At 40.8% G+C, this 26,688-nt stretch overlaps 1 protein-coding gene across 14 annotated transcripts in view; it reads left to right on the top strand.

Moving 5' to 3' along the window:
- Window positions 1-26,688, top strand: part of DMD (dystrophin) — a 1,566,296-nt gene that overhangs the window by 770,289 nt on the left and 769,319 nt on the right. For all 14 annotated transcript variants that reach the window (XR_011853162.1, XR_011853161.1, XM_072135922.1 and 11 more), the window contains one exon: window positions 8,486-8,639. Coding sequence is in view for 12 of the 14 variants with exons in the window: in XM_072135922.1 (XP_071992023.1) it covers window positions 8,486-8,639 (154 nt within the window). In the remaining 2 variants the exon portion in view is untranslated. The remainder of the gene's footprint in view (window positions 1-8,485; window positions 8,640-26,688) is intronic.

Genomic DNA, 26,688 nt, shown 5'->3' with positions numbered 1-26,688 from the left:
AATAGTTTTAGCAGGCACAGTAGTGTTATAAATGGCATTCATCAGTTCTGTTTTATTTTTGGAGAACATCCTATATTGTTAATGAACAAATAATCTGGGACTCATTACTTTGCTAAATATATTCTCTGTTATATTCAGAATATTGCTATGCACCAATGTTTAAAACTGAAATATTAATTTTGTTTTATGCTGCATCTTACGTTTACTTAATTGATTTTTATTCCTTTGGATTTTCTTCTTTCAGTTAGCATAAAAACTCAATAACCGAACTTTTAGTTCATTAGTCTACATCAAGAAGCAGAAATATTTACAGTGAATTTTGTGTTTATTTAATTTGCTACATCTGGTTATAAATCCATGTATTCTTATTTTTACTGCAAAGAACATAACACAGCCCATACACATACAGGGCATCCCTGTTTTATTGTTGATATACTGTTAACCACAAATAATCATTCACATTCATATCTACACATAACCTTACATCATTGACAATAACCAGCTGGGCTGTGAACATTAATATAGATGGGGATCTGATATATAACCAATTATACAACAAGGATCTTGCTAATTAGGTATAACTATCAGTGGTGGCTTCAGCTGTTGTTATATTCACTGATGATTTCAGTCAATCCAATATACCATAAATGTGGAGTGCAGAATAGATGCTATAATGTGGTGTAATGATGGACCAATGCAAGACCAAAGGCAGGAGAGTGTTTGATGTATTCATATGAAAAAATTCTGGGTACATTCAATGTTATACTCAACACAAAGATGGATATTATCATTACGTAGGACTTGTACTGCAGTTTGAAGTCTATCCTAGGCTATCCTGTGCACATCCAATCAACTATAATGGATATGCCTGCTTGATAAATCTAGCAATTGAGCTGTTAAGGTCTGCAGTGCATTTTCAACTCTTTAATACAAAAAGTTGCAAATTTTAGTACAACCCATTGTAAATAATGTTGGGTGGATATGGATTCATATCGAACTTTGTGGGTTATAAGTTCACAAGAAGTTCGGGGAAGGATTTGGCTCAACTTCCTAAAATCACTCCTCCATCTCTGGTTGAAGTCCTTGATCAGTCACCAATCCTGGGTGTTAACTCTATAAACAGCGCTGGCAAATTCACCAGTGACATTCAAATGGTTGCTGCTGTGCCCCATCACTGCCATTTTGGGGAGGGTTGTCAATCCCCAATGATGTTCTCAGGGGCAACGACCAAAATGGCGGCATGCAGAATTTTTAAATCCGAGTCCGCTCAACAATACTGGCTTCAACGGGTCTGCTCATCACTAGAGGTAGGACCTTTTCATGAAAAAACTGTGTTTAAGAGGACTCAAAGGGGTTATATACCTATATCCAGGATAACTGGAGCAACATTTGACAATGCTTCAGCAAAGCGAATCTTGTATGATTTGCTCATCTCTAACATAAATCTAAATTCTCTCCACGGGTTCCTTTTAAATGAAGTATTATCTATTAACTATTATGTACTAGACTAGATAATTATGCACTAGACAATTTTTCAGCTATTATATGGCATGTGTGTCCAGCTTTTTATGATTATGAAAAAAACTGAAGCATACATTGAATGACCTCTATGTAAGCAACATGTGTATCCAGAGAGCATGTTAACGCCTATGCTGCTTGTATAGACAGTTTTACTCCTTACAAGTACAGTTACAAAATATTTCTCTCCTAATTTTGGCCGTGGAGCTGCAGCTGCTTCCTGTTGCCCGTGGCCTCGGCTAGAATGTTATGTAACCGGAGCACTATTGTTCACTATTGCCTCCTGTTTACATGGCTTATCTGGTCACATGACTTTGCACAACAGAGCTTCAGCAGAGTGGTGCCCGAAGCGTCCCAGGGGTACTGTGCGCACATGCACACAGAACCATCAGCTGGATCCTAGCTGTCACACTGACAGCCCGATCCTGTATTATGACAGGGTTCTGATGCCTGCATAGGGATTCTGTGACATCACTAATATGATGTCACTGAGATTCCCCAAGCAGAGGGGTTAGATGCATGCATGTATTTAATTTTTTAAAGAGGCATGTCTGTATACAGATCAGTAATAACAGTGACCCTATGGAATGTCACCATCAGTTTACTGTTATATGTGATCTGCATAAAAGAACAGTTGCTAAAAACACGTACAAACACACAAATTCGATTAAATAAAATAATGTAAAACAATTAAAGCATTATCCCCCCAACCACATACACACACAAAAAAATTAAAGACATTAAAAGCTCTTAAAAACAGGGACAGCACAGTCAGATTAGGGGTTACGGAGGCATCAGCCACAGTCTGACTAGTGGGTTAACGTCAGCCGCAATCTGGTCAGGGGGGTTGGCGGCAGCAACCAAAGTCTGGTTAGGGGGGTCGGCGGCATCAGCCCCAGTCTAGTTAGGTGGGGTCGGCGGAGTTGGCCACAACCTTGTCTATTTAATGCATGATGTAAGATTGCCTCAATTTGCTATGTAAGCACTGAAGTTACTGACTGTGATGATTTTCTTGTATAGTTAGCATCTATAAACATTATATATAGCTATGCAATATATATTTATATTTCTGAAAATTTCATACTACTCCTTTGCTATAAATACTCCAGAAAAATAGTAGTGCGACCTCTGTGTGTACCTACTGTAATTGAAATGACTTAAATGATAACATCATGGAGGATATCAGAAATAGAACACTATTTAGCTTTCCACCAAGTTTCAGAAACTGCTATTTTAAGACAATTGGTTAACTGTGGATGGATTTGTAGAGCACCAGAGGACATTTACTGCCTCCCTGCTCTGTAATGAAATTTAGTTTTAAAAAAGAATTGATTCCTATGACAGCCTATTGGCAACAATTGCCTTATAAACAATGATAGATTTTTACTCTCCAATGATGATCAAGGCTTAAAGTCCTAGTTAAGCTTTGTCCTGTTTTATCAGGAATGACACAAGGAACTTTTTTAAAATAATTTTTACATTCTTACTAATATTGTATTCTCTGGATAGGTTTTAAACAGTAAAACTTTGTTTGTACAGCTGGAACATTATATAAAAAATCATGAAAATCAGAACTATATTGCAATGTTGTATAATTTTATGACAGACCTGCCATAGCTAAAGCATAGCATCATTGCTTCCTTGTCAGAGATGTCAAGAATACACAAGTTGTCTTATCAGTTTTTGGAATAGGTATTGGATCATATATATATATATATATATATATATATATATATATATATATATATATGCTTTATTACCTAGCATTGGGTAAGGTAAGTTATTTCTTTTAATACTCACATGCATTACATATTCAGGGATTCAGAGTCTATGAATTCATTAAGATAATTCATGTGGAACCTTTGTAAAACACATTATGGATAATAATAACCCATCATCTTGCGCTTTGTTCCTTCACTTAGAAACAATTACAGTACTTGTTTTCTTAGGGACAAGTATCCACTGAGAAGGTACACATTGAAAGATGATTGTGTTTGTACTGTCTTAATGTCTTAAATACAGAGTTAATTACGGAAGATTCTAGTATGATAACAGAGTGACTTTTATTGCATCATGTTGCACAAGTCCTCCTTGACTTAAAGGTACAGAGAAGTGAAGAAAACTTCTGCCTGATCTAATGCATCTCATCCAGCCATTTAGTAACCCTGCTATGTACAAAATATGGCATTAACCTTGAAACAGCTGCTTACCAATGGTTGTCTTTGGTTGGCCAAAATGACTCATTCGCATACTGCAACTACAGTATAATGAAATGAACGTTGTAGACAGTCACATTATGCACCAGGCTCCTATGGTTTGATATTTTGAAAAACGGAGATGTTTCCATCATCCAAACCTTTCCTTGTGTCTTTGAATTTAAATTTCTGATATGAGTTTAATGTCAATTTGTCCTACATGGCGGCTAATTGTGCTAATTTATTAGCATTATTTCAACTCAGGTAGCTGTTATATTTTTCCCCTTTTATTTTCCTGTAAAGTACTTTCGTTTATGGGATCTGTGTAAGTTTATGGTCCTGTTCTATCTTTCTGACACCTCATGTTAAAAATTATGATATGTTGTTCTTATGGTTTCTTCTACTTTACATTTTTAAAGCCAAAAAAACTGGGAAAACCTATTGACTCGAGTATAAGCCTAGGATGGGAAACACATTAGCCACAGCCTCTCCCCAGTATATAGCTATTCAGCCCCCTGCACATCAGTATAAAGCCAGTCCCCAGTAGATAGCCAGCCAGCCCCTGCCCACCAGTATATAGCCAGCCAGCCCCTTGCCCTCCAGTATATAGCCAATCGGCCAACTGCCCCCTATATATAGCCAGCCAGCTCATGCCCCCCAGTATATAGCTAGCCAGCCCCTGCCCTCCAGGGTTTTTCTAATTTTTTTTGTTTTTTTAATTTTCCCTTCCTCATCCCCCCTTCCCAAGCCGGCTATGAATGACATCATTTGCTAGCCACCATTTTGAAAAATTTGTCACAAGCAAGAAAAGATTCAGAATTAATTGCAATGCCTCAAAAAGGCCAAATTCGTGCTGAATCTACTAACCAATGAAAAGATTCACTCATTAATCTGTTCAGCTCACTGTGCTTTATAACAGAATATATATATATAAACAGAATATACATCATTTTAACATGACAGGTCCCTTTAAGATGATACAATGGTTCCATGTAAACTATTGTGATATATGTTTACATGTTATATACTGTGCTAGAAGCTTTTTTTGGCTACCCATGACTGAACATCACTCTCCAGTATTTCTTTACCTGCTTTATTCATACATAAGTTCATGCTTTCTAACAGAAATGATCCCCCATAAGCTTTGTATTGAAGATCTACTATTGACAAGACCTGCATTGGCATAATAAAGCTTGTGATGTGCTTCAAGGTTATTAAAAAGGCAAAACTCCTTGGAATTCACTTGGAATATATGTGGATCCATGTTTTATCCCTGATAAGAAGTAAATCCTTCTAGTAGGGATTCTTGGTATGTCAATACAGCATAACAATACTGGTCTCTTGTATTCTCCTTCTATAGACTACTGTAGGAATAACATTGTCGGTAGCACACAGTCTATTGATTTCTTGCTATGTTTTAATTTGTGGTTTCAAGGACTGGACCAGTGTTCTCTGCAGATAAACCTCCTATATAGTTACAAAGACTCCTCTGTAGAATTTACAGCAATTAACAGTATAAACATGAGGCAAATTACATTTGCTAATTACATTTACATTTTATTTACCAATGCTAAAATATGCAGAGTTCATTATGACAATGTGTACATTTTCTAATGCTTTGTTCACATTGTCTGGAAAGGGGCATGTGATTACATTTGCAGAAGCTTGCATACATCAGCAATTTTTACATTTACTTTAATAGTAACTGAATCATTGAGTCAAAGTTAGTATTCATATGGTGAATTCTTAAAATAGTGCATTAACACTGGAGGTTATAATACGTAGATGTTAATAATTTCATTTAGTGCTTCATATAACAGCTATTAAATTGAGAGAGTCCATATTCACATAGTGAAAATTGTACTTTAGCTAAATTTAAGCATGAAGGCCAGATCACATTGTTTCCATTTCTGTTAATTCTCTCCATAGATAAAAGAATGCTCTAAATCTAGTGGCTAAGTTAAGACATTCATTTGCCTTATGGGTTTTTTCATGTCTTCCATTGTTGTTCCATTAGTTAAGCTTCCATTTATAATGGAGATCGTTTTCCTATTATAATAGTATTTTGTTATAAAGCAAATGTGGTAGAACAACTACGAATAATTTCCCCTGCATCCGTTCTGTTATCTATCAGCCCTTTTGCTAATAGGACTATAACATGATTGCTATTGATGATATGTATATTATAAATTTTAGACACAAATATAAAAAAGAATTCGTGCCTTAATGCCTTCAGGCCTTAAAAATAAGTTTTCAGATTTTAGATAAATGACGCAACAAGTTGGTGAATAAATACTGCATGAAAGATCAGATCACCACTAACCCTCAATAATAGGCTAGTAAACTAATGAAAGTTATAATAGCAGCAAAAGCTAACTTATCTATGAGCATATATGAAAAGGGGGGAATTTATGAAGACTGCCTCTTAGTGGGTCTGGCATTGTGCTCCTCCAGGCCAGGCCAGTTTAGTCCAGGTCTGACCTGGCAGAGATTTTATCTATAGTCTCCTCTGCTGTTTCAAAATACACTTTTGTAAATACAGCAGTCCAAGGCGTTCATGCCCCGCCCACCCAACTCTCTGCCCCATCATGTCCAAAGTGACATTTGGGGCAAAAATCCAACAAAACTGGTGGAAATTGGTCTTTTTACAAAGCCAATGAATAAGTTATAGTAACTGTCCCCCAAAAGAGTCTAATAAGTCATAGCCTAGTGGGTCAATGGGATTTGGCAGAAGCAAAGAAATCTACAGTAGTAGCAGATGTATAGAGACAAGTAATAGTTCTCAAGTAATATTCAAATTAAGATGACTTCTACTGTACTTAAATCACATTATAGGCAGTCAAATGAGCACCAGTGCCAGTCTAAGGCACATTTCACCAAACAGAAAATTCCCATCAAAATCAAGCATGATGACCAGGGGCAAATAGATCCAGTCACTATGACTGTGGTAATTTTCTTATATTTGTTATCCATGTCCTTCTTCCTTCTAAAATCAACTTTAAAATGAAAATGATGCAAATAAAATTGAGCGGCTACCATTGTCCATCTGTGATCTTGCTTTAAAGACTGTTTCATCTTTACTCCACTTGTGCAGTGAACAGCCTGTAGAGTCAGATCCCAGTGGGGCTAGAGTAGCCCCTTGGGCTAATTAGCATAATTGAGTGTGGAAGAGAGGAAGGAGACCATGGATAACAACTATAAGAATATTTACTTTTAACCCTTTAAGAACACTACATTCCTTTTACATGTTTGTTTTTAAGTGTTTTTCCTGAATCCCAAAATGGAACTACTTAATTTTTTGCCAGCACCAATCTGAGGTGTATAAAATACCATACAGCAGAAAGCCTTCTCTATATTGAGATAACTATCTATATTGCAAGCCATCTCCAGAAACACTTAACGACCATGAAAAATGGTCATGCCCACAAAATCTTTTTCACACTCCTTGTTCCTTTCTTATAATTATCAGGGCTTCAAGGAAAATGGTAGGGACTTAAAATGAATAACTAATTAACAAAAATGTCACCAGAATTCCTGTGACAACTGGTATCTGGCCAGCAGCCAATAAGAAAATTCACTGAAAAGGAAGCATCACATAACTGAATATACAGTAGGATTGAGATATAAAAGGAGAAAATAAGGTGGTGGCTTTAATAACAGAAGTTTGTTGAAAGGTGTCTAGTAGGTTTTAAATATTTTAACTTTGAACATGAATTCTATTGTAATTTTTGTTTCTAAGTTGTTATACATTTTGCTTTTGCAAGATTCATAAATTGTGTTGCACGTTCTTCATGAATCTGGCACCCTCTGCACTGCTCTGACAGAGTGCACCAATTTTTTTTGGAGCACCTTTGACATAGAGGGGGACATTTACTAAGGGGTTTGCACTTGTTTTCTGTTTGACTTTGTACATTCTTTTACGTGTAAAATGCTTGCACAGGTATTTAAGAAGTGTCTGCGCAGCTGCACTAGTCACCATGGGGCACAAATTAGTGGGCATTCCGGTGCTCAGTCGGGCTGTGAGCCGGATTTAGCATGCAGAGTCTGTCAAATGCCCTTTGTTAAAGGTGCACCACAAAAAGGTTGGTGAACTCTGTCAGGAAAGTGCAGGGAAGCAACAGATTCATGATTTCTGGCGCACATGTATCTGGTGCACCCAGCATTAAACACGGGAAGAGCACTTTTAGTGCAGTTTCAAATATTCTTTGTAAATGGGCCCCATTCTATGCAACACATTTCCGTTGGGCACTGCATGATAAATGTGGCACACGGTTTGACTGTTCACTGGATCGCTCCTTTAAGTGGTTATTTTTTTGTTGCATTGTGTATAAATATATGTACCATATTTTTCGGACTATAAGGCGCACAAAAAATCCTTTGATTTTCTCAGAAATCAAAGGTGCGTCTTATAGTCCAGTGCGCCTTATATATGAACCGTACTTACAGACAACAGCTGCCTTGAGCTGTGCACAGGTCTGCCACCTGCTGGATATTCATCCTTATAATCAGGTGCGCCTTATAATCCGGTGCGCCTTATATATGAACCTAGACATTTTAGCAGGCATTTATTGATGGTGCGCCTTATACTACGGTGCGCCTTACAGTCCGAAAAAAAACTGTATAAGTTGTTTGCACTAAAAAGAATGTGCAAAGTCAGACAAAAAAACGTTGCAGGGGCTTTAATAAATGTGGATCATAATGTTTCATTCTCAAAATCAAAAAACAAATTGCAATTACAGTTCAAATAAAATGTGGACTATTTATCTTCTCAGGAAATTTGATATATCTCTGAAGAAGTGGCTGAAACTGCAGGAGGACATGAATAACTTCAACAAGTGGTTAAGTGAAGCAGAGACGATTCTTGCTGACCATCAAGGAGAATTACGAGATTTGGAGAAGGCAAAACTTCACCAGCAGAGGGTGAAGGTAGGACATAATCTGGTCATTTCCTGGGGTCTTATTTTGATCATATTGTCAATAAGAACTTGTCTTGATCTATTCTATGACATTGGTTGGATGGAATTCTGTCTACTGTGCATACTCATTGACTGATAAGGAGATTTATTTGGGACATGCAGCTGTGTGTGCTGTTTTATTCTTGTTTTGCATTAGAAGCAATTACATAATATTGGAGAGATGATTCCCTAAACATCCCTAATAGAGATGAGCGAACACTAAAATGCTCGGGTACTCGTTATTCGAGACGAACTTTTCCCGATGCTCGAGTGCTCGTCTCGAATAACGAACCCCATTGAAGTCAATGGGAGACTCGAGCATTTTTCAAGGGGACCAAGGCTCTGCACAGGGAAGCTTGGCCAAACACCTGGGAACCTCAGAAAAGGATGGAAACACCACGGAAATGGACAGGAAACAGCAGGGGCAGCATGCATGGATGCCTCTGAGGCTGCATAATCGCACCATTATGCCAAAATTATGGGCAACAGCATGGCCATGACAGAGTGACAGAATGAAGCTAGATAGCATCTAAAACATCCAATAATTGACCCTGACACTATAGGGGACGGCATGCAGAGGCAGCGGCAGCAGGCTAGAGAGTGGCATGGCGACATACCCTAAATGGACTCAGGCTTCAAACCAATGGGTGGCAGAGAGGAACCAAAGGAGGTGAGCAAGAAGCGCTCAAATAATATCGGTACATGATAAAAGTTTGCCAGTATATTTTGTGGATTACACAGCAGGGTGGCGACAAAGTTAACATGGAAGCCATGAAAACAACCCAAAATTCTGCCTGACACAGCTCGTTTGATAAGGGCAGTGAACTAGTAGTAGATTAAAGGTGCTGCAGTTAAAACTATGTTAGTTGGATCTTGGCATGGAGCTGGCGCTCCGCTGCCAGGCGAGCTTTCGCCAATCCAAGCCCCTGTCTCTAGGCTACTCCCCAAACAGCACTTCTAAGAACCTTTTGTATAAGATCAAGTGTAGTAGCGTTCTTATAAGTTTAGGATATGCCGGGTGAGGGGAATGTAAACAGATGCGCAAGAAGCGCTGAAATAATATCCCTAAATGGTAAAAGTTTGCAAGTATATTTTGGGGATTACACAGCAGGGTGGCGACAAAGTTAACAACTTTGATGTGGAATGCCCTGTAATAGCTCTTGGGCGGTGTGCCTTTTATCGCCTAGGCTCAGCAGTTTCAGCACCGCCTGCTGTCGCTTAGCGACGGCACTGCTGCTGTGCCTAGAGCTACCGACTGATGGCGCCATGCCCACGGATGGTAATTCGGAGGAGGAGGAGGTGGAGGAGGGGTGGGAGGAGGTATAGTAGGCCTTTGAGACCTGGACCGAGGTAGGCCCCGCAATTCTCTGCGTCGGTAGTATATGACCAGCCCCAGGGTCAGACTCGGTCCCAGCCTGCACCAAGTTAAGTGTAGTAGCGTTCTTATAAGTTTGGGATATGGCGGGTGAGGGGAATGTAAACAGATGCGCAAGAAGCGCATGATGCGCATGGAGCTGGCATTCCGCTGCCAGGCGAGCTTTCGCCAATCCAAGCCCCTGTCTCTAGGCTACTCCCCAAACAGCACTTCTAAGAACCTTTTGTATAAGATCAAGTGTAGTAGCGTTCTTATAAGTTTAGGATATGCCGGGTGAGGGGAATGTAAACAGATGCGCAAGAAGCGCTGAAATAATATCCCTAAATGGTAAAAGTTTGCCAGTATATTTTGGGGATTACACAGCAGGGTGGTGACAAAGGTAACAACTTTGATGTGGAATCCATGAAAACAACCCAAATTTCTGCCTGACACACCTCGTTTGATAAAGGGACGATGTATGGAGGCAGCTATATGGACGACTTTTGGAGGTAGCAATGGAGACAACGTGTGGAGGCTGCTATGGAGACAATTTAATTTGGATAGTGCCTGTATGTGGCAGTCCCAAACATTTTTCAAACCAGAGGAGCAGGTAGGTGGCCCTCCAGTAAAATGGGATAGATTGAGTGCCTGTATGTGGCAGTCCCAAAAATGTTTCAAACCAGAGGAGCAGGTAGGTGGCCCTCCAGTAAAATGGAATAGATTGAGTGCCTGTATGTGGCAGTCCCAAAAATTGTTCAAACCAGAGGAGCAGGTAGGTGGCCCTGCAGTAAAATGGAATAGATTGAGTGCCTGTATGTGGCAGTCCCAAAAATTGTTCAAACCAGAGGAGCAGGTAGGTGGCCCTGCAGTAAAATGGAATAGATTGAGTGCCTGTATGTGGCAGTCCCAAAAATTGTTCAAACCAGAGGAGCAGGTAGGTGGCCCTGCAGTAAAATGGAATAGATTGAGTGCCTGTATGTGGCAGTCCCAAAAATTGTTCAAACCAGAGGAGCAGGTAGGTGGCCCTGCAGTAAAATGGAATAGATTGAGTGCCTGTATGTGGCAGTCCCAAAAATGTTTCAAACCAGAGGAGCAGGTAGGTGGCCCTCCAGTAAAATGGAATAGATTGAGTGCCTGTATGTGGCAGTCCCAAAAATTGTTCAAACCAGAGGAGCAGGTAGGTGGCCCTGCAGTAAAATGGAATAGATTGAGTGCCTGTATGTGGCAGTCCCAAAAATTGTTCAAACCAGAGGAGCAGGTAGGTGGCCCTGCAGTAAAATGGAATAGATTGAGTGCCTGTATGTGGCAGTCCCAAAAATTGTTCAAACCAGAGGAGCAGGTAGGTGGCCCTGCAGTAAAATGGAATAGATTGAGTGCCTGTATGTGGCAGTCCCAAAAATTGTTCAAACCAGAGGAGCAGGTAGGTGGCCCTGCAGTAAAATGGAATAGATTGAGTGCCTGTATGTGGCAGTCCCAAAAATGTTTCAAACCAGAGGAGCAGGTAGGTGGCCCTCCAGTAAAATGGAATAGATTGAGTGCCTGTATGTGGCAGTCCCAAAAATTGTTCAAACCAGAGGAGCAGGTAGGTGGCCCTGCAGTAAAATGGAATAGATTGAGTGCCTGTATGTGGCAGTCCCAAAAATGTTTCAAACCAGAGGAGCAGGTAGGTGGCCCTCCAGTAAAATGGAATAGATTGAGTGCCTGTATGTGGCAGTCCCAAAAATTGTTCAAACCAGAGGAGCAGGTAGGTGGCCCTGCAGTAAAATGGAATAGATTGAGTGCCTGTATGTGGCAGTCCCAAAAATGTTTCAAACCAGAGGAGCAGGTAGGTGGCCCTCCAGTAAAATGGAATAGATTGAGTGCCTGTATGTGGCAGTCCCAAAAATTGTTCAAACCAGAGGAGCAGGTAGGTGGCCCTGCAGTAAAATGGAATAGATTGAGTGCCTGTATGTGGCAGTCCCAAAAATTTTTTAAAACAGAGGACCGGGTAGGTGGCCCTCCAGAAAAATGGAATAGATTGAGTGCCTGTATGTGGCACTCACAAAAATTGTTTCAAACAGAGGACCGGGTAGGTGGCCCTCCAGAAAAATTAAATGCATGAAGTACTATAGCAAGAGCCAGTGGGCCCTGTCAAAAAATAGCCATTTTCCTCTGCTTTACTGTACAAAGAGGAGGAGAAGGAGGAAAATGAGGAGGAGGAGGAGGAGTGGATCAATTATTCAGGTTGAGCTTCCTTCACCTGGTGGAGATTGGAAATTCTGAGAAATCCAGCCTTTATTCATTTTAATAAGCGTCAGCCTGTCAGCGCTGTCAGTCGACAGGCGTGTACGCTTATCGGTGATGATGCCACCAGCTGCACTGAAAACCCGCTCGGACAAGACGCTAGCGGCAGGGCAGGCAAGAACCTCCAAGGCGTACAGCGCCAGTTCGTGCCACATGTCCAGCTTTGAAACCCAGTAGTTGTAGGGAGCTGTGTGATCATTTAGGACGATGGTATGGTCAGCTACGTACTCCCTCACCATCTTTCTGTAAAGATCAGCCCTACTCTGCCGAGACTGGGGACAGGTGACAGTGTCTTGCTGGGGTGACATAAAGCTGGCAAAAGCCTTGTAAAGCGTACCCTTGCCAGTGCTGGACAAGCTGCCTGCTCGCCTACTCTCCCTCGCTACTTGTCCCGCAGAACTACGCACTCTGCCGCTAGCGCTGTCAGAAGGGAAATACTGTTTCAGCTTGTGCACCAGGGCCTGCTGGTATTCATGCATTCTCACACTCCTTTCCTCTCCAGGGATGAGAGTGGGAAGATTTTGCTTGTACCGTGGGTCCAGGAGAGTGAACACCCAGTAATCGGTGCTGGAATAAATTCTTTGAACGCGAGGGTCACGGGATAGGCAGCCTAGCATGAAATCTGCCATATGCGCCAGAGTACCAACGCGTAAGAATTCACTCCCCTCACTGGCCTGACTGTCCATTTCCTCCTCCTCCAACTCCTCCAACTCCTCTTCTTCTGCCCATACACGCTGAACAGTGAAGGACTCAACAATGGTCCCCTCTTGTGTCTCACCAACATTCTCCTCCTCTTCCTCCTCATCCTCCTCCACCTCCACCTCCTCCGATATGCGCTGAGAAACAGACCTCAGGGTGCTTTGGCTATCAACAAGGGAATATTCTTCCCCCGTCTCTTGTGACGAGCGCAAAGCTTCCGACTTCATGCTGACCAGAGAGTTTTTCAACAGGCCAAGCAGCGGGATGGTGAGGCTGATGATGGCGGCATCGCCACTGACCATCTGTGTTGACTCCTCAAAGTTACTCAGCACCTGACAGATATCAGACATCCACGTCCACTCCTCATTGTAGACTTGAGGAAGCTGACTGACCTGACTACCAGTTCTGGTGGAAGTTGACATCTGGCAGTCTACAATCGCTCTGCGCTGCTGGTAAACTCTGGATAACATGGTCAGTGTTGAATTCCACCTCGTGGGCACGTCGCACAACAGTCGGTGAGCGGGCAGTTGGAGGCGGCGCTGCGCTGCCCTGAGAGTGGCAGCATCTGGGCTGGACTTCCTGAAATGCGCACAGATGCGGCGCACCTTCGTGAGCAAATCAGACAGATTGGGGTATGTCTTGAGGAAACGCTGCACTATCAGATTTAACACATGGGCCAGGCATGGCACATGTGTCAGTCTGCCGAGTTGCAGAGCCGCCACCAGGTTACGGCCGTTGTCACACACAACCATTCCCGGCTTGAGGTTCAGCGGTGCCAGCCACAGATCAGTCTGCGCCGTGATGCCCTGTAATAGCTCTTGGGCGGTGTGCCTTTTGTCGCCTAGGCTCAGCAGTTTGAGCACCGCCTGCTGTCGCTTAGCGACGGCACTGCTGCTGTGCCTAGAGCTACCGACTGATGGCGCCGTGCCCACGGATGGTAGTTCGGAGGAGGAGGTGGAGGAGGGGTGGGAGGAGGAGGAGGCATAGTAGGCCTGAAACACCTGGACCGAGGTAGGCCCCGCAATCCTCGGCGTCGGCAGTATATGAGCAGCCCCAGGGTCAGACTCGGTCCCAGCCTCCACCAAGTTAACCCAATGTGCCGTCAGCGATATATAGTGGCCCTGCCCGGCAGCACTCGTCCACGTGTCCGTGGTCAGGTGGACCTTGTCAGAAACGGCGTTGGTCAGGGCACGGATGATGTTGTCTGACACGTGCTGGTGCAGGGCTGGGACGGCACATCGGGAAAAGTAGTGGCGGCTGGGGACCGAATACCGAGGGGCGGCCGCCGCCATGAGGTTGCGAAAGGCCTCGGTCTCTACTAGCCTATAGGGCAGCATCTCCAGGCTAAGCAATCTGGAGATGTGCACATTAAGGGCTTGGGCGTGCGGGTGGGTTGCACTATATTTGCGTTTCCGCTCCAGCGTCTGGGGTATGGAGAGCTGAACGCTGGTGGATGCTGTGGAGGATCGTGGAGGCGACGATGGGGTTTTTGTGCCAGGGTCCTGGGCAGGGGGCTGACTAGCAGCTGACACAGGGGAAGGAGCAGTGGTGTGCACGGCCGGAGGTGAACGGGCTTGTTGCCACTGAGTGGGGTGCTTAGCATTCATATGCCTGCGCATACTGGTGGTAGTTAAGCTAGTAGTGGTGGAACCCCTGCTGAGCCTGGTTTGGCAAATGTTGCACACCACAGTCCGTCGGTCATCCGGTGTTTCCTTAAAGAACCTCCACACTTCTGAAGATCTAGCCCTCGCCGCAAGAGCCCTCACCACGGGAGCTTCACTAGTTGACAGTGGCGCTGATGCACCAGCTCTGGCCCTGCCTCTCCGTCTGGCCCCACCACTGCCTCTTCCAACCTGTTCAGGTCGAGGACTCTCCTCCGTCTCAGAAGCACTGTGTTCACCCGGCCTCTCAACCCAGCTTGGGTCTGTCACCTCATCATCCTCCGATCCCTCAGTCTGCTCCCCCCTCGGACTTCCTGCCCTGACAACAACTTCCCCACTGTCTGACAACCGTGTCTCCTCATCGTCGGACACCTCTTTACACACTTCCACTACGTCAAGAAGGTCATCATCACCCACAGACTGTGACTGGTGGAAAACCTGGGCATCGGAAAATTGCTCAGCAGCAACCGGACAAGTGGTTTGTGACTGTGGGAAGGGTCCAGAAAACAGTTCCTCAGAGTATGCCGGTTCAAATGCCAAATTTTCCTGGGAGGGGGCAGACTGGGGGGGAGGAGGCTGAGGTGCAGGAGCTGGAGGAGTGGCGATTTCGGTGACATGGGTGGACTGCGTGGAAGACTGACTGGTGGTGGACAAATTGCTCGAAGCATTGTCAGCAATCCACGACATCACCTGTTCGCACTGTTCTGGCCTCAACAGTGCTCTACCACGAGTCCCAGTAACTTCAGACATGAACCTAGGGAGTGTAGCTCTGCGGCGTTCCCCTGCTCCCTCATCAGCAGGTGGTGTCTCACCCCGCCCAGGACCACGGCCTCTGACCCCTGCAGTAGTTGGACGCCCACGTCCCCGCCCTCGTCCTCTACCCCTAGCCCTCGGGTTAAACATTTTTAAAATGAGAGTTATAACTTTATTTTTTTTTTTACTTTTTTTTGTTTTTTTTTGTGTTTTTTTTTTTTTTTTGTGTTTTTTGTTTTTTTTTGAGTTTTTAAAACCAAACAATGCTATCCTATTGCTATGGCTATTTTCTAGCCAAGTATCAAAGGAAGCACAGTACTATGCCAGATGAGATGACACTGAGTTATTGCCTAATAGAAATCCAACCCCTACTGAATTTTGCCACTTCGGCCTTTGCTATGGATATGTGCGCCACTAAGCGCAGAACACAGCGGTCGCAAGTCCCACTACAAATTGCTCAGAATTGGCAAGTACATGCACTGCAGAAACTACAGCCACCAGCAGATCAACCAGAAATCAAATATATAGAACGCTACTGTAGGCTTCAAGATCAAGAAGCTGTTTGTATTCTCCTATGGCTATTTTCTAGCCAAGTATCAAAGGAAGCACAGTACTATGCCGGATGAGATGACACTGAGTTATTGCCTAATAGAAATCCAACCCCTACTGAATTTTGCCACTTCGGCCTTTGCTATGGATATGTGCGCCACTAAGCGCAGAACACAGCGGTCGCAAGTCCCACTACAAATTGCTCAGAATTGGCAAGTACATGCACTGCAGAAACTACAGCCACCAGCAGATCAACCAGAAATCAAATATATAGAACGCTACTGTAGGCTTCAAGATCAAGAAGCTGTTTGTATTCTCCTATGGCTATTTTCTAGCCAAGTATCAAAGGAAGCACAGTACTATGCCGGATGAGATGACACTGAGTTATTGCCTAATAGAAATCCAACCCCTACTGAATTTTGCCACTTCGGCCTTTGCTATGGATATGTGCGCCACTAAGCGCAGAACACAGCGGTCGCAAGTCCCACTACAAATTGCTCAGAATTGGCAAGTACATGCACTGCAGAAACTACAGCCACCAGCAGATCAACCAGAAATCAAATATATAGAACGCTACTGTAGGCTTCAAGATCAAGAAGCTGTTTGTATTCTCCTATGGCTATTTTCTAGCCAAGTATCAAAGGAAGCACAGTACTATGCCGGATGAGATGACACTGAGTTATTGCCTAATAGAAATCCAACCCCTACTGAATTTTGCCACTTCAGCCTTTGCTATGGATATGTGCGCCACTAAGCGCAGAACACAGCGGTCGCAAGTCTCACTACAAATTGCTCAGAATTGGCAAGTACATGCACTGCAGAAACTACAGCCACCAGCAGATCAACCAGAAATCAAATATATAGAACGCTACTGTAGGCTTCAAGAAGCTGTTTGTATTCTCCTATGGCTATTTTCTAGCCAAGTATCAAAGGAAGCACAGTACTATGCCAGATGAGATGACACTGAGTTATTGCCTAATAGAAATCCAACCCCTACTGAATTTTGCCACTTCAGCCTTTGCTATGGATATGTGCGCCACTAAGCGCAGAACACAGCGGTCGCAAGTCTCACTACAAATTGCTCAGAATTGGCAAGTACATGCACTGCAGAAACTACAGCCACCAGCAGATCAACCAGAAATCAAATATATAGAACGCTACTGTAGGCTTCAAGAAGCTGTTTGTATTCTCCTATGGCTATTTTCTAGCCAAGTATCAAAGGAAGCACAGTACTATGCCAGATGAGATGACACTGAGTTATTGCCTAATAGAAATCCAACCCCTACTGAATTTTCCCACTTCGGTCTTTGCTATGGATATGTGTGCCACTAAGAGCTAAACACAACGGTAGCAAGTCCCCCTGCTAATTCCTCACAAAATGGTAAAATATGCAAATTAAAATAAAAAAAGTAGAACGTTATTGTAGCCCTAAGAAGGGCTGTTGGGTTCTTTGAGAATCACTCCTGCCTAACAGTAAGCTAATAGAACACCCTAACGCTTTCCCTGAGCAGCAGCAGCTCTCTCCCTAGCGGCATCCAGAGACAGAATGATCCGAGCAGCGCGGCCAGCGGCTAGTCTATCCCAGGGTCACCTGATCTGGCCAGCCAACCACTGCTATCGACGTGTAAGGGTACCACGTCATGCTGGGTGGAGTGCAGAGTCTCCTGGCTTGTGATTGGCTCTGTTTCTGGCCGCCAAAAAGCAAAACGGCGGGAGCTGCCATTTTCTCGAGCGGGCGAAGTATTCGTCCGAGTAACGAGCAGTTTCGAGTACCCTAATGCTCGACCGAGCATCAAGCTCGGACGAGCATGTTCGCTCATCTCTAATCCCTAAACATCAGCCAAACACAAAAATGTATTTGTTTTACCACAACTGTTTTAATTGCAATAGTTTTATATAATACATAATATACCAGCACAATGTGTGGCAATGAAGCCTGAGGTCACCCTAAATTTTTTCTGGTGTGGACCTCAAATTTAGAACTGATTCATTATGTTGTACCATGTACCAAGAGTATATGATTGGTGTCATGTGGATGAATGTTTCTGTACATGTCACTGTATAGGTTTTAAATTGGAAATTGATAAATATTAAGTTCTGTTCCCTGTGTTACTCATTACTGGTTATAAGCTCCAATAATGTTTTACATCGCTTCTAATGAATGACAGATTGCAACTACCACCAAAGGAACACTAAAGGAAGTATTGTTACTCCCTGTTTATACATTACATGTACTGATTTATGCGATGTTTTACTTTACATAAGTAAGGTTGTGACTCCCAACATACCTGCTGACCAGCTGATTGAAGAGGTTTCGGGTGGGCTGCAATCTCTTCATAACAAGGCTCAACTGCATAAGCTCTGTATTGACTGTACCTGGTACTACATATAATATTTTCCATTGAATAATAGAAAATCAATAGCACTTGCAACAAACAGTTTTATAATTTTGGTGCTTGCTGTGTAATCCAACATTTAGAATTTTTTTTTTGGGGGGGGGGGGGGTAGGAGGGTTTTATCTTACTGGATGTTTCCTAAGTTTCAGAGTCTTGTGGAGAGTAGTTTTTACCTGCCAGTATGCAAGATCCTTATGTATTTTGGCCACTTCTATACTTCAATTTTGTTTGCTTGCAATGCAGTTTCACTTTAGAGGATAAGACACTAGGTCTTCGCTTTCTTTCTCTATAGAAAAACAGTAAAGTAAATCCGATGTCGTTGATAAACGCATACATATTTCAGCACACAATTTCTTTTTGAGAGGGGGGTTGTATAATTGCAATTTTATACTTTACTGTTTCATTTAGGGCAACATAAAAGTTTATGTACTGTGCAACTTTTCAGTTGCTAAAAGTTGTTAATTTAGCTGTGAATATACTTAAGTCTTCAGTGGGGCATGAAAAACATCTATGCAACTTTTACTTAAAAAAGTACAAAATCTATTATAAACATAAACATCTCCTGTGTCAAAAATAAACCACATTTATTAAACTATCTAAACCTGCATAATAAATGTAATCCAAAAGACATCCAAAAAAGTTTCAAAAACAACAGGAGTTGTGGAGTATGTGATATGTATTCAATATATTGATTGTTTTTAGTGGATTTATGGAGAACATTCAGTATTTTCATCCATTCTAGTGTAGCACGGTTAGTAAGTACAGAAGGCTTTAGTTGTGTTTTCACCATATTCTGTTGATTTTGACTATAATAAGTAAAAATATGAGTAAATAATGAGTATCTTACCAGTAGAGATTTGAGGTTAATCTAAGAAATCAGGTACAGCTATGTTTCTACAACAAATAATATGTTTTAGCATGGTATATTTGTCTTGCTGAAATAATTTTGATTCCAGGAATTTTTCCTTATACAGGATTTTTATATTGTTTTCTGAATATTTCAGGCAAAACTTCTAGTTTTCGAAAAGCTTATATGATGGAAAGCGCCTGATAACAATACTTTATTATGTTAGGCATTAGAAGGAAGTCGACTTTACAGCCTTTTATTAGTTGAACAGATCGTTGTTATTTGATCTCCCTGTATTGCAGAATATATTAAAATTAAAGGAAAATCTCAGAAAATGCTTTCTCAAGTATGCATATGACCTTGTGATCCAAGCAAGAAATTTTCATTTCAAGACAGCTCTATGAAGTTCAGCTAAGCATAATCCTCTTTTGTAGAATGCATTATTTTAATAAGTCATGTTGTTTGTTTAAATATACTTGAATATTTGCATCGAAACGTCCAGCACATGTTAATCAATAGGCAGCTGATTTATACCAAATAATTGGAAAGAGGTTATTAGCTTTTTTACCATTTATTATTAGTATATTACATAATTATCATGAGTGCTTTATTAAAGGGTTTGTCCCACAGGGAGAACCTTTAGCTTAATGGCTCAGAGTGGTTTGAAAAATAAACAAGTGAAATTCACCTCACCAATTCCCTACTGATTTCTTTTCTATGCTTCTCTTATGCCGACTGGTCCACTTTGACACACAAAGAATGCCTGCTTGGCCAAACACTGCCTACAGTGGTAACCCGCTCATCACTGAGTTACTATTTACAAATGTGTCAAGAGAAGACCAGGATAAAGGGTCAAGAAGAAAGTCAGTAAAATTAAAAAAGAACAGGAGTGGCTCGAATCATTTTAACTTTTTAACCCACTCTGAGTTAAAAAAAAAATATTTTGCAGTGGCCGACCTCTATAAAACAATCAATGTTGTAATGGAAATTAAGTTATGTTGCATATGTTTTGGGGACAGTTGTTTAATTGTCTTCTTTTATTATATTTTTGTAAATATTAAAATGCAGACTACTATTAGCTAGTTTGTAAGCACCTACCCTTACTTGTGATTATGGAGCTTTATATAGATGTAAGCATTAGTTACTAATTTAAGAGCAATCACTAAATAAAGATCAGATATCCAACCCCCAAAAAACGTTAACTAAACCTATTATTGAAGGCAGTCCAAGCATCTTACAACCACATGAATTAGTGATGCAGATAACCAATGCAGGCAACAAGCAAAATGGAGGCAGGATGAACAGGACTATATTCTACATTGCTCTGATACAAGATGGCTGACCTACCTCAGATGGAAAAAACAGTGTTCCAGTATTTCCACTCCTTTATGCTTCATGCAAACTAGTTCATCCAGTCCTCGGCTGCATCCAGTATCTGATTGTTACAAAAAAACAGGTACAGATGACACCGGGGGGCAGGAGGACGCTAGATCCTGCTTGTGTATGGATAGATCACGCTTGTGTATGGATGAATATTGCAGCTTTTCCCTCCTTACCTATTATCTAACATACAACATTTTTATGGATGTAACAATATATGTATTTTGCGAAAATGAACATTGACATATAACTTGATGCAGATTATGCTTTTCCATGTGACTGCTACATCATTCTATAATGGATGATTATATTTTGTTAAATTGATACCTTGAGAATTTCCAAATCCTAAGGCAGGAAGAGAACTATTTAACATGTCTTGTGTTCCTAACTTACATTTTATCTTACATTTATTTAATTGTGGAAATACAAATGGGACCAAATGACAATATATCATTTCAACTTATGTATGTTAAGAAAATTATAAGTGGTGAATAAAATATAACTTTTAATGTATGTCGTTAAAATATGGCAATAAAAATATCGGGGCTTATTTACTAAGGGCCACATTTTTGTCGGGTTTCCCAACTTTTCAGGGATTGCGCCGGGGAATGTGTCGCACGTGATCGGTTTGTTTCACGATCGCACCAGCTTTCACGCGACACAAATTGGGGGCGGGCCATCGGACGATCCGACGGATTCGCACTAGCCGCGGGATTTAACATTTAAATGTGTGCCACAAGCCAAGCACTTACATGCACCGGGAAGAAGAAGGTGAACTCCGGCAAACCTGAGCGGTGAGTGACACAGGATATCAGGCGCAGGATCTACATGGATCGCGGCACAGTGCGTGATCGTCAGACAGTCTGGATTGGGGATCGCGACTCGGGTGGGTAAGTAAAAAAATCGGAATTCCCATAGAGCTTTGAAGTGTGGAAGGTAACTGGAAACCAAGGAAAACCCATGCAGGAGAATACATAAACTGGATACAAGTATTGCCCTTAGTTGGTCTGAAACCCAGAAACTTAATGCTGTAAACAACAGTGCTAACCAATTATAGACTTTGCTACTCATTCATGAGATAACGGGGGATATGTATTAATCTGTCTATATCAGAATACTGCAGTAATTGGTAATTGGGGGGATATGTATTAATCTGTCTATATCAGAATACTGCAGTAATTGGTAATTGAAATCCTGTGCACAACATGAGAAAGAAGCTTTACCCTCTAAAGTATAGAGCTCCTAAATGGTGTCAATTGATGATATATTTTACTTAAAAAAAAAAGAAACAATTGATAAAGCAAAAAAAAAAAAAAACATAAAATGAATGAGATGTTACAATATTGTTGTGATTTGGTGTAAGGACAGCTGCAGTTTTGTGTCCTATACTGTAATGATGCTTTAGAATTTTGCTTTACACTAAAATGTGTCTGGAGACAGTGGGGTCATAAAATGTAAGAATGAGGTGGAGGAGATTCTGCAGCACCTTTTAAGATGAGAGATCATTGCTGGTCACCAGGATCTTTATAGCTGTCAGACAGTTAAGAACTTGCTAATTGCTAAGCCACACTCATCAGTTAAAACAGATTTATATGACCAAAATAACACAATAGGCATCATGTATCTTAAAGTGGCTGTTCACTTTAAGCATATTCCACCAAATAATTAATATTGTTTGCGTAAAGAAAAGTTGTTCTGTATACTTTCTGTATCTATTCTGTATCAATTTTCTGAATCTCTGCTTGCTGTCATTCTTTAGGAAGCTTCCATGTTTCCTTTCTGTAGATAAACAGCAGTCCATGGTCATGTGATCTCACACAGATGTATGGCACGTTAGAATCACACAGCTTTGATTACTCTGTGGGCGGGCATGTATCATTATTTCTTCTAGTCAAATTGTTTCATTTTTGCAACTTTTGTCAATTTTGCGACTTTTTACTTGTTTTCAATTATGCCTTAGTCTGCACCTTGTGCAGTGTGCCTTATGTATCTTCCTTTTCCAGATGTTCCGAGCAACTTTTCACTTATGTATTACTTTTTTTGCTTGTTTTTGTGACTTTTCAGGCACAAATCTGCACCTGGCCCTGGGAAGGTGCAAAGTAAGGATTTTTTTCATGGACCCTATTTTAACATTTAAATTGGAATTATTTCACATGCTTAACGACTTTGCCTTTTTTAGTTTTTTCACTTCCATTTTTCACTCACCACCTTCAAAAATCTATAACTTTTTTATTTTTCCACATAAAGACGGTTGTGTGACGGCTTTGTTTTCTGCGTAACAAATTGCACTTCATAGTGGCGGTATTTAATATTCCATTGCGGGTACTGGGAAGCAGGAAAAAAATTCCAAATGCAATGAAAATGGTGAAAGAACACATTTGCGACATTTTCTTGTGGGCTTGGATATTACAGCTTTCAATCTGCTTCCCAAATAATATGTCTACTTTATTCTTTGGGCCGGTATGATCACATGGATACCAAATTTGTATAAGTTTTATAATGTTTTCATACATTTAAAAAAAAATAAAACCTCCTGTACAAAATTTTTTTTTTATTTTGCCATTTTCTGGCACCAATAACTTTTTCATACTTTGGTGTACGGAGCTGTGGGTGGTGTCATTTTTTGCGAATTTTGATGGCGTTTTCATTTTCGACTTTGGACGCTATTTTCCGTTACGGGGTTAAACGCAGTGAAAAAACGTTATTATATTTCGATATATTGGACATTTTCGGACGCGGCAATACCTAATGTGTTTATGATTTTTACTGTTTTTTTATATTTATATCAGTTCTAGGGAAAGGGGGGTGATTTGAATTCTTAGGGGGTTTTTTTTAACTTTTTTTCTTTTACTTTTACTATTTCTCAGACTCCCTAGGGTACTTTAACCCTAGGTTGTCTGATCGATCCTACCCTATACTGCCATACTGTAGTATGGCAGTATATGGGGATTTTACTCATCATTCATTACAATGTGCTGATAGCACATTGTAGTGAATGGGTTAAAACGAAGTAGCCTCGGGTATTCGGAACACCCGAGGCTACCATTGCGATGGATCGCCGCTCCCCGTGACGTCATCGGGGAGCGACGATCTGCGGCAAGATGGCGGCGCCAATGATGAAAACACCAGAATTGCCGGCGGCGATCGAGGTGAAAATACCTGCGATTGGTGCTAGCACAGATCGAGGGTGTTACCGGTAAGCCTTTGCTGCAATATGCAGCAAAGACTTACCGGCTATGGAGAGGGCTCAGCCCGCGAGCCCTCTCCATGCACCAGGACCCAGCACGGCACGCGTCGGGAAGGGGTTAAATGTTTAACATTTTGCACAGTAACCTGTTATTTGAAAATTCTGAAATTTTTGCATTTACATTTTTTTTTTCATTTATTGGTTACTTCTGAGGGTGCAGTCACATGTTGCATTAAACGCATGCTACATGATACAGAAAATGTATTGGAAAATTTTTCATTACACATACAATATCAATTATTTTCTGGAATGTGAAACAACCCATTTAAGTCAGGAAATTTGTGTATGTCATTCTTTTGCTTTATTTGCCTTCGGACTTGTTTCATTTATATTAGAGGGTGATATATCAGGCATGTTTGGCTTTTTTTTAATTTGCACAAAAGTCACAAATTCTTTTCCAACCACATTCTAAAGCTTTCTCTACACGTGTGCAGGGCTAGCGTTTAGTTGCTGCATAATTGTGTCAGTTTACTGTAATTCACATCAAAATTGTCCACATATAGGAGGTCATTTATCTTATCTATGTTTATTTGGCTTGATTTTGGCTGTCTTTTTCCTTGTGTTAAATGGGATCTCTTTTTGAGACATTTGATAAAAATGTCTCAAAAATGTCACACAAATGTCTCAAGTCACTTCTTTCCATTTTCCTTTAGTATGGCTTTGTCTGAGGTTTCAAACAACACAGAAAAATTGCAAGAAAAATAAAGATAAATGATTCCCATAGTTTTATAAAGGCACAACGTAAAAAACTTTTGTGGGCGCTTGGAACAGTCACATATTTTGCTGCAATTATGCAAATGTGCCTCAAAAATGTGAGGTTTGAAAGAAATAAAATAAAAGCCTATGAGAAATGCCCCCCTTATGTATTTTTCTATCATATCATGTTGATAATGGGTTTGTCAGATACGTAAACTTGAAATACTCCACTCACTGATTAAATCAGTGTATCATGAAAAAATCTGTAAAACTGCAAGAAAATATAATGTGCCATAGACAGGCTGAGCCTGCATGTGAAGCCAACTTCACTACCTCTCGAAACACATTTTACATTGTCTGCCAGTTAATTTGATTAGATGAAAGTCATTTTGTAAATGAAAACAATGGCAGGGACTAATGGAAAGTAGGATGCTCTCTGACATTCTGGAAGTCACCAGCTTATTGCATTAGAGAAGTGAACATGCTAGAACTCTAGGGGGCAATGACTATGCAATGTATTAATTACACTGAGAGCGCACCGAGCACTAGACTAAACAACCTGCTAGGAAAGTCATGTCTTGGCAGAACCTCTTGCAAAGGAAATTAGATTTGAAAATGATAAGAGCATTATAATTGCGCTCACTGGATTAGGAACAAACCATATAAATGAATGATCTATATGTCAAATAGCCCTTCTCGCGGCATAGAAATTCACTTAAACATCACTCCTTTCAGCAGCATCCTGCAGCGTACACAAATGAAACATAATATTTGAACATCTTTAATTGCACACAGTTGGTTTATGTAGCGTTAGTAAAAATTACATAAAGCAAACCTTGATCTAATGAAACAGATGTATTTGTATTTTACATTGAGTAATCAGTGCAGATGGTGGTGGTTGAGTCAATTCAAAAACTGTCTTAAATATTCATGCTGAAGTCTTTAAAATGTTCTTAGTGCACTTGGAGTAATAACATCAGAGAGATTTATTGAAGATGAGATTCTTCCAGAAAAACTACCAAACTGTGACTATAATGCCATCCTCAGTTTAGCCACAGTGCTCCCATAACTGCTGTGCGTTTCCCCAATCACTCTCAAAGTTCAGTTGTGGTCTTTGTAGACGTGTTTATTTTCTTCTCATTTAGAAGAAGCAGTTAATTATCCCACTTATGTTTTTACCTCTGTTCCCCTGTAGTGAATCACTTAATGTCATAATACAAGTGAATGCCTCAACTTGAATATAGGACTAAATAGCTGCTTAATGTAAATGCCACTTGGGTTCCATTTTCTAAAGATTGCCAACTGCTGTATAGTTAGAATATACATTATCTCATGTAGGGAACACAGTATTGGCAAGAAGATGGTAAGAGATATGCTATTGTCTGTAATGTGTTCATTTGTAAGCCTCTTGGCATCTACCAATCCAAAGTCATATTTTGTTTATAAACATAAAAGAGAAAAACATAATATTAAATGCTATTTTCAAGATACAAATACTTAAAAAGCAAGTAATTGGAACTGGAATCAAGCCTGAAATCAAGTGATGATAATGGCAGATAATGTATGTGCTGAATGATGTTGGCTGAGATATGTAACTTTAGAGTTGACATTATATATACTGGTATCTTTATGTTTTCAGCAGTCTACTGCTAATAGGCATTGTTGTAGTGATGTCTATTTAGATCTATAAAAAAGAGATTTAATCTTAATAAACTTAAAATAAAAGGGTTTTCTTACCAGGGTGCAGTAAAAAAATATCCCATTCATGCATATAATATTCCATTCATGACATATACAGATTTTATGCAATACCCAAATCCTATACTGCACTTCTTAAATGCAGAGTTTTATTGGTTTATCAAATGTGAATTAGGTTGCTCTAAAGAGCAAAGTTCTGTAACAAAAAGTGAGCCCCAAAGTTTCATCAAGAACAAGGGTCTGAAATAACATGTTAATTAGATTCTGTCAGCTATCTTAACATATCTATTGTGATTAATATTCTACATAAGCTTTGATATTGGTCAGTGTAATGTTACCTGCACCCAAACGGGCGTGGTCCATAGAAATGGACATGCGTGCTGGTCAGATTCTACAGACCCAGCACAGGGCAGTGGACAGGAGTACAGTTTTTTACAGTACTGTTGCTTCTTTATTG

This window comes from Engystomops pustulosus, chromosome 2, assembly GCF_040894005.1.
Source record: "Engystomops pustulosus chromosome 2, aEngPut4.maternal, whole genome shotgun sequence".
In the NCBI taxonomy this organism is placed as follows: Eukaryota; Metazoa; Chordata; class Amphibia; order Anura; family Leptodactylidae; genus Engystomops; species Engystomops pustulosus.
This window is presented reverse-complemented; position numbering and strand designations above follow the sequence as displayed.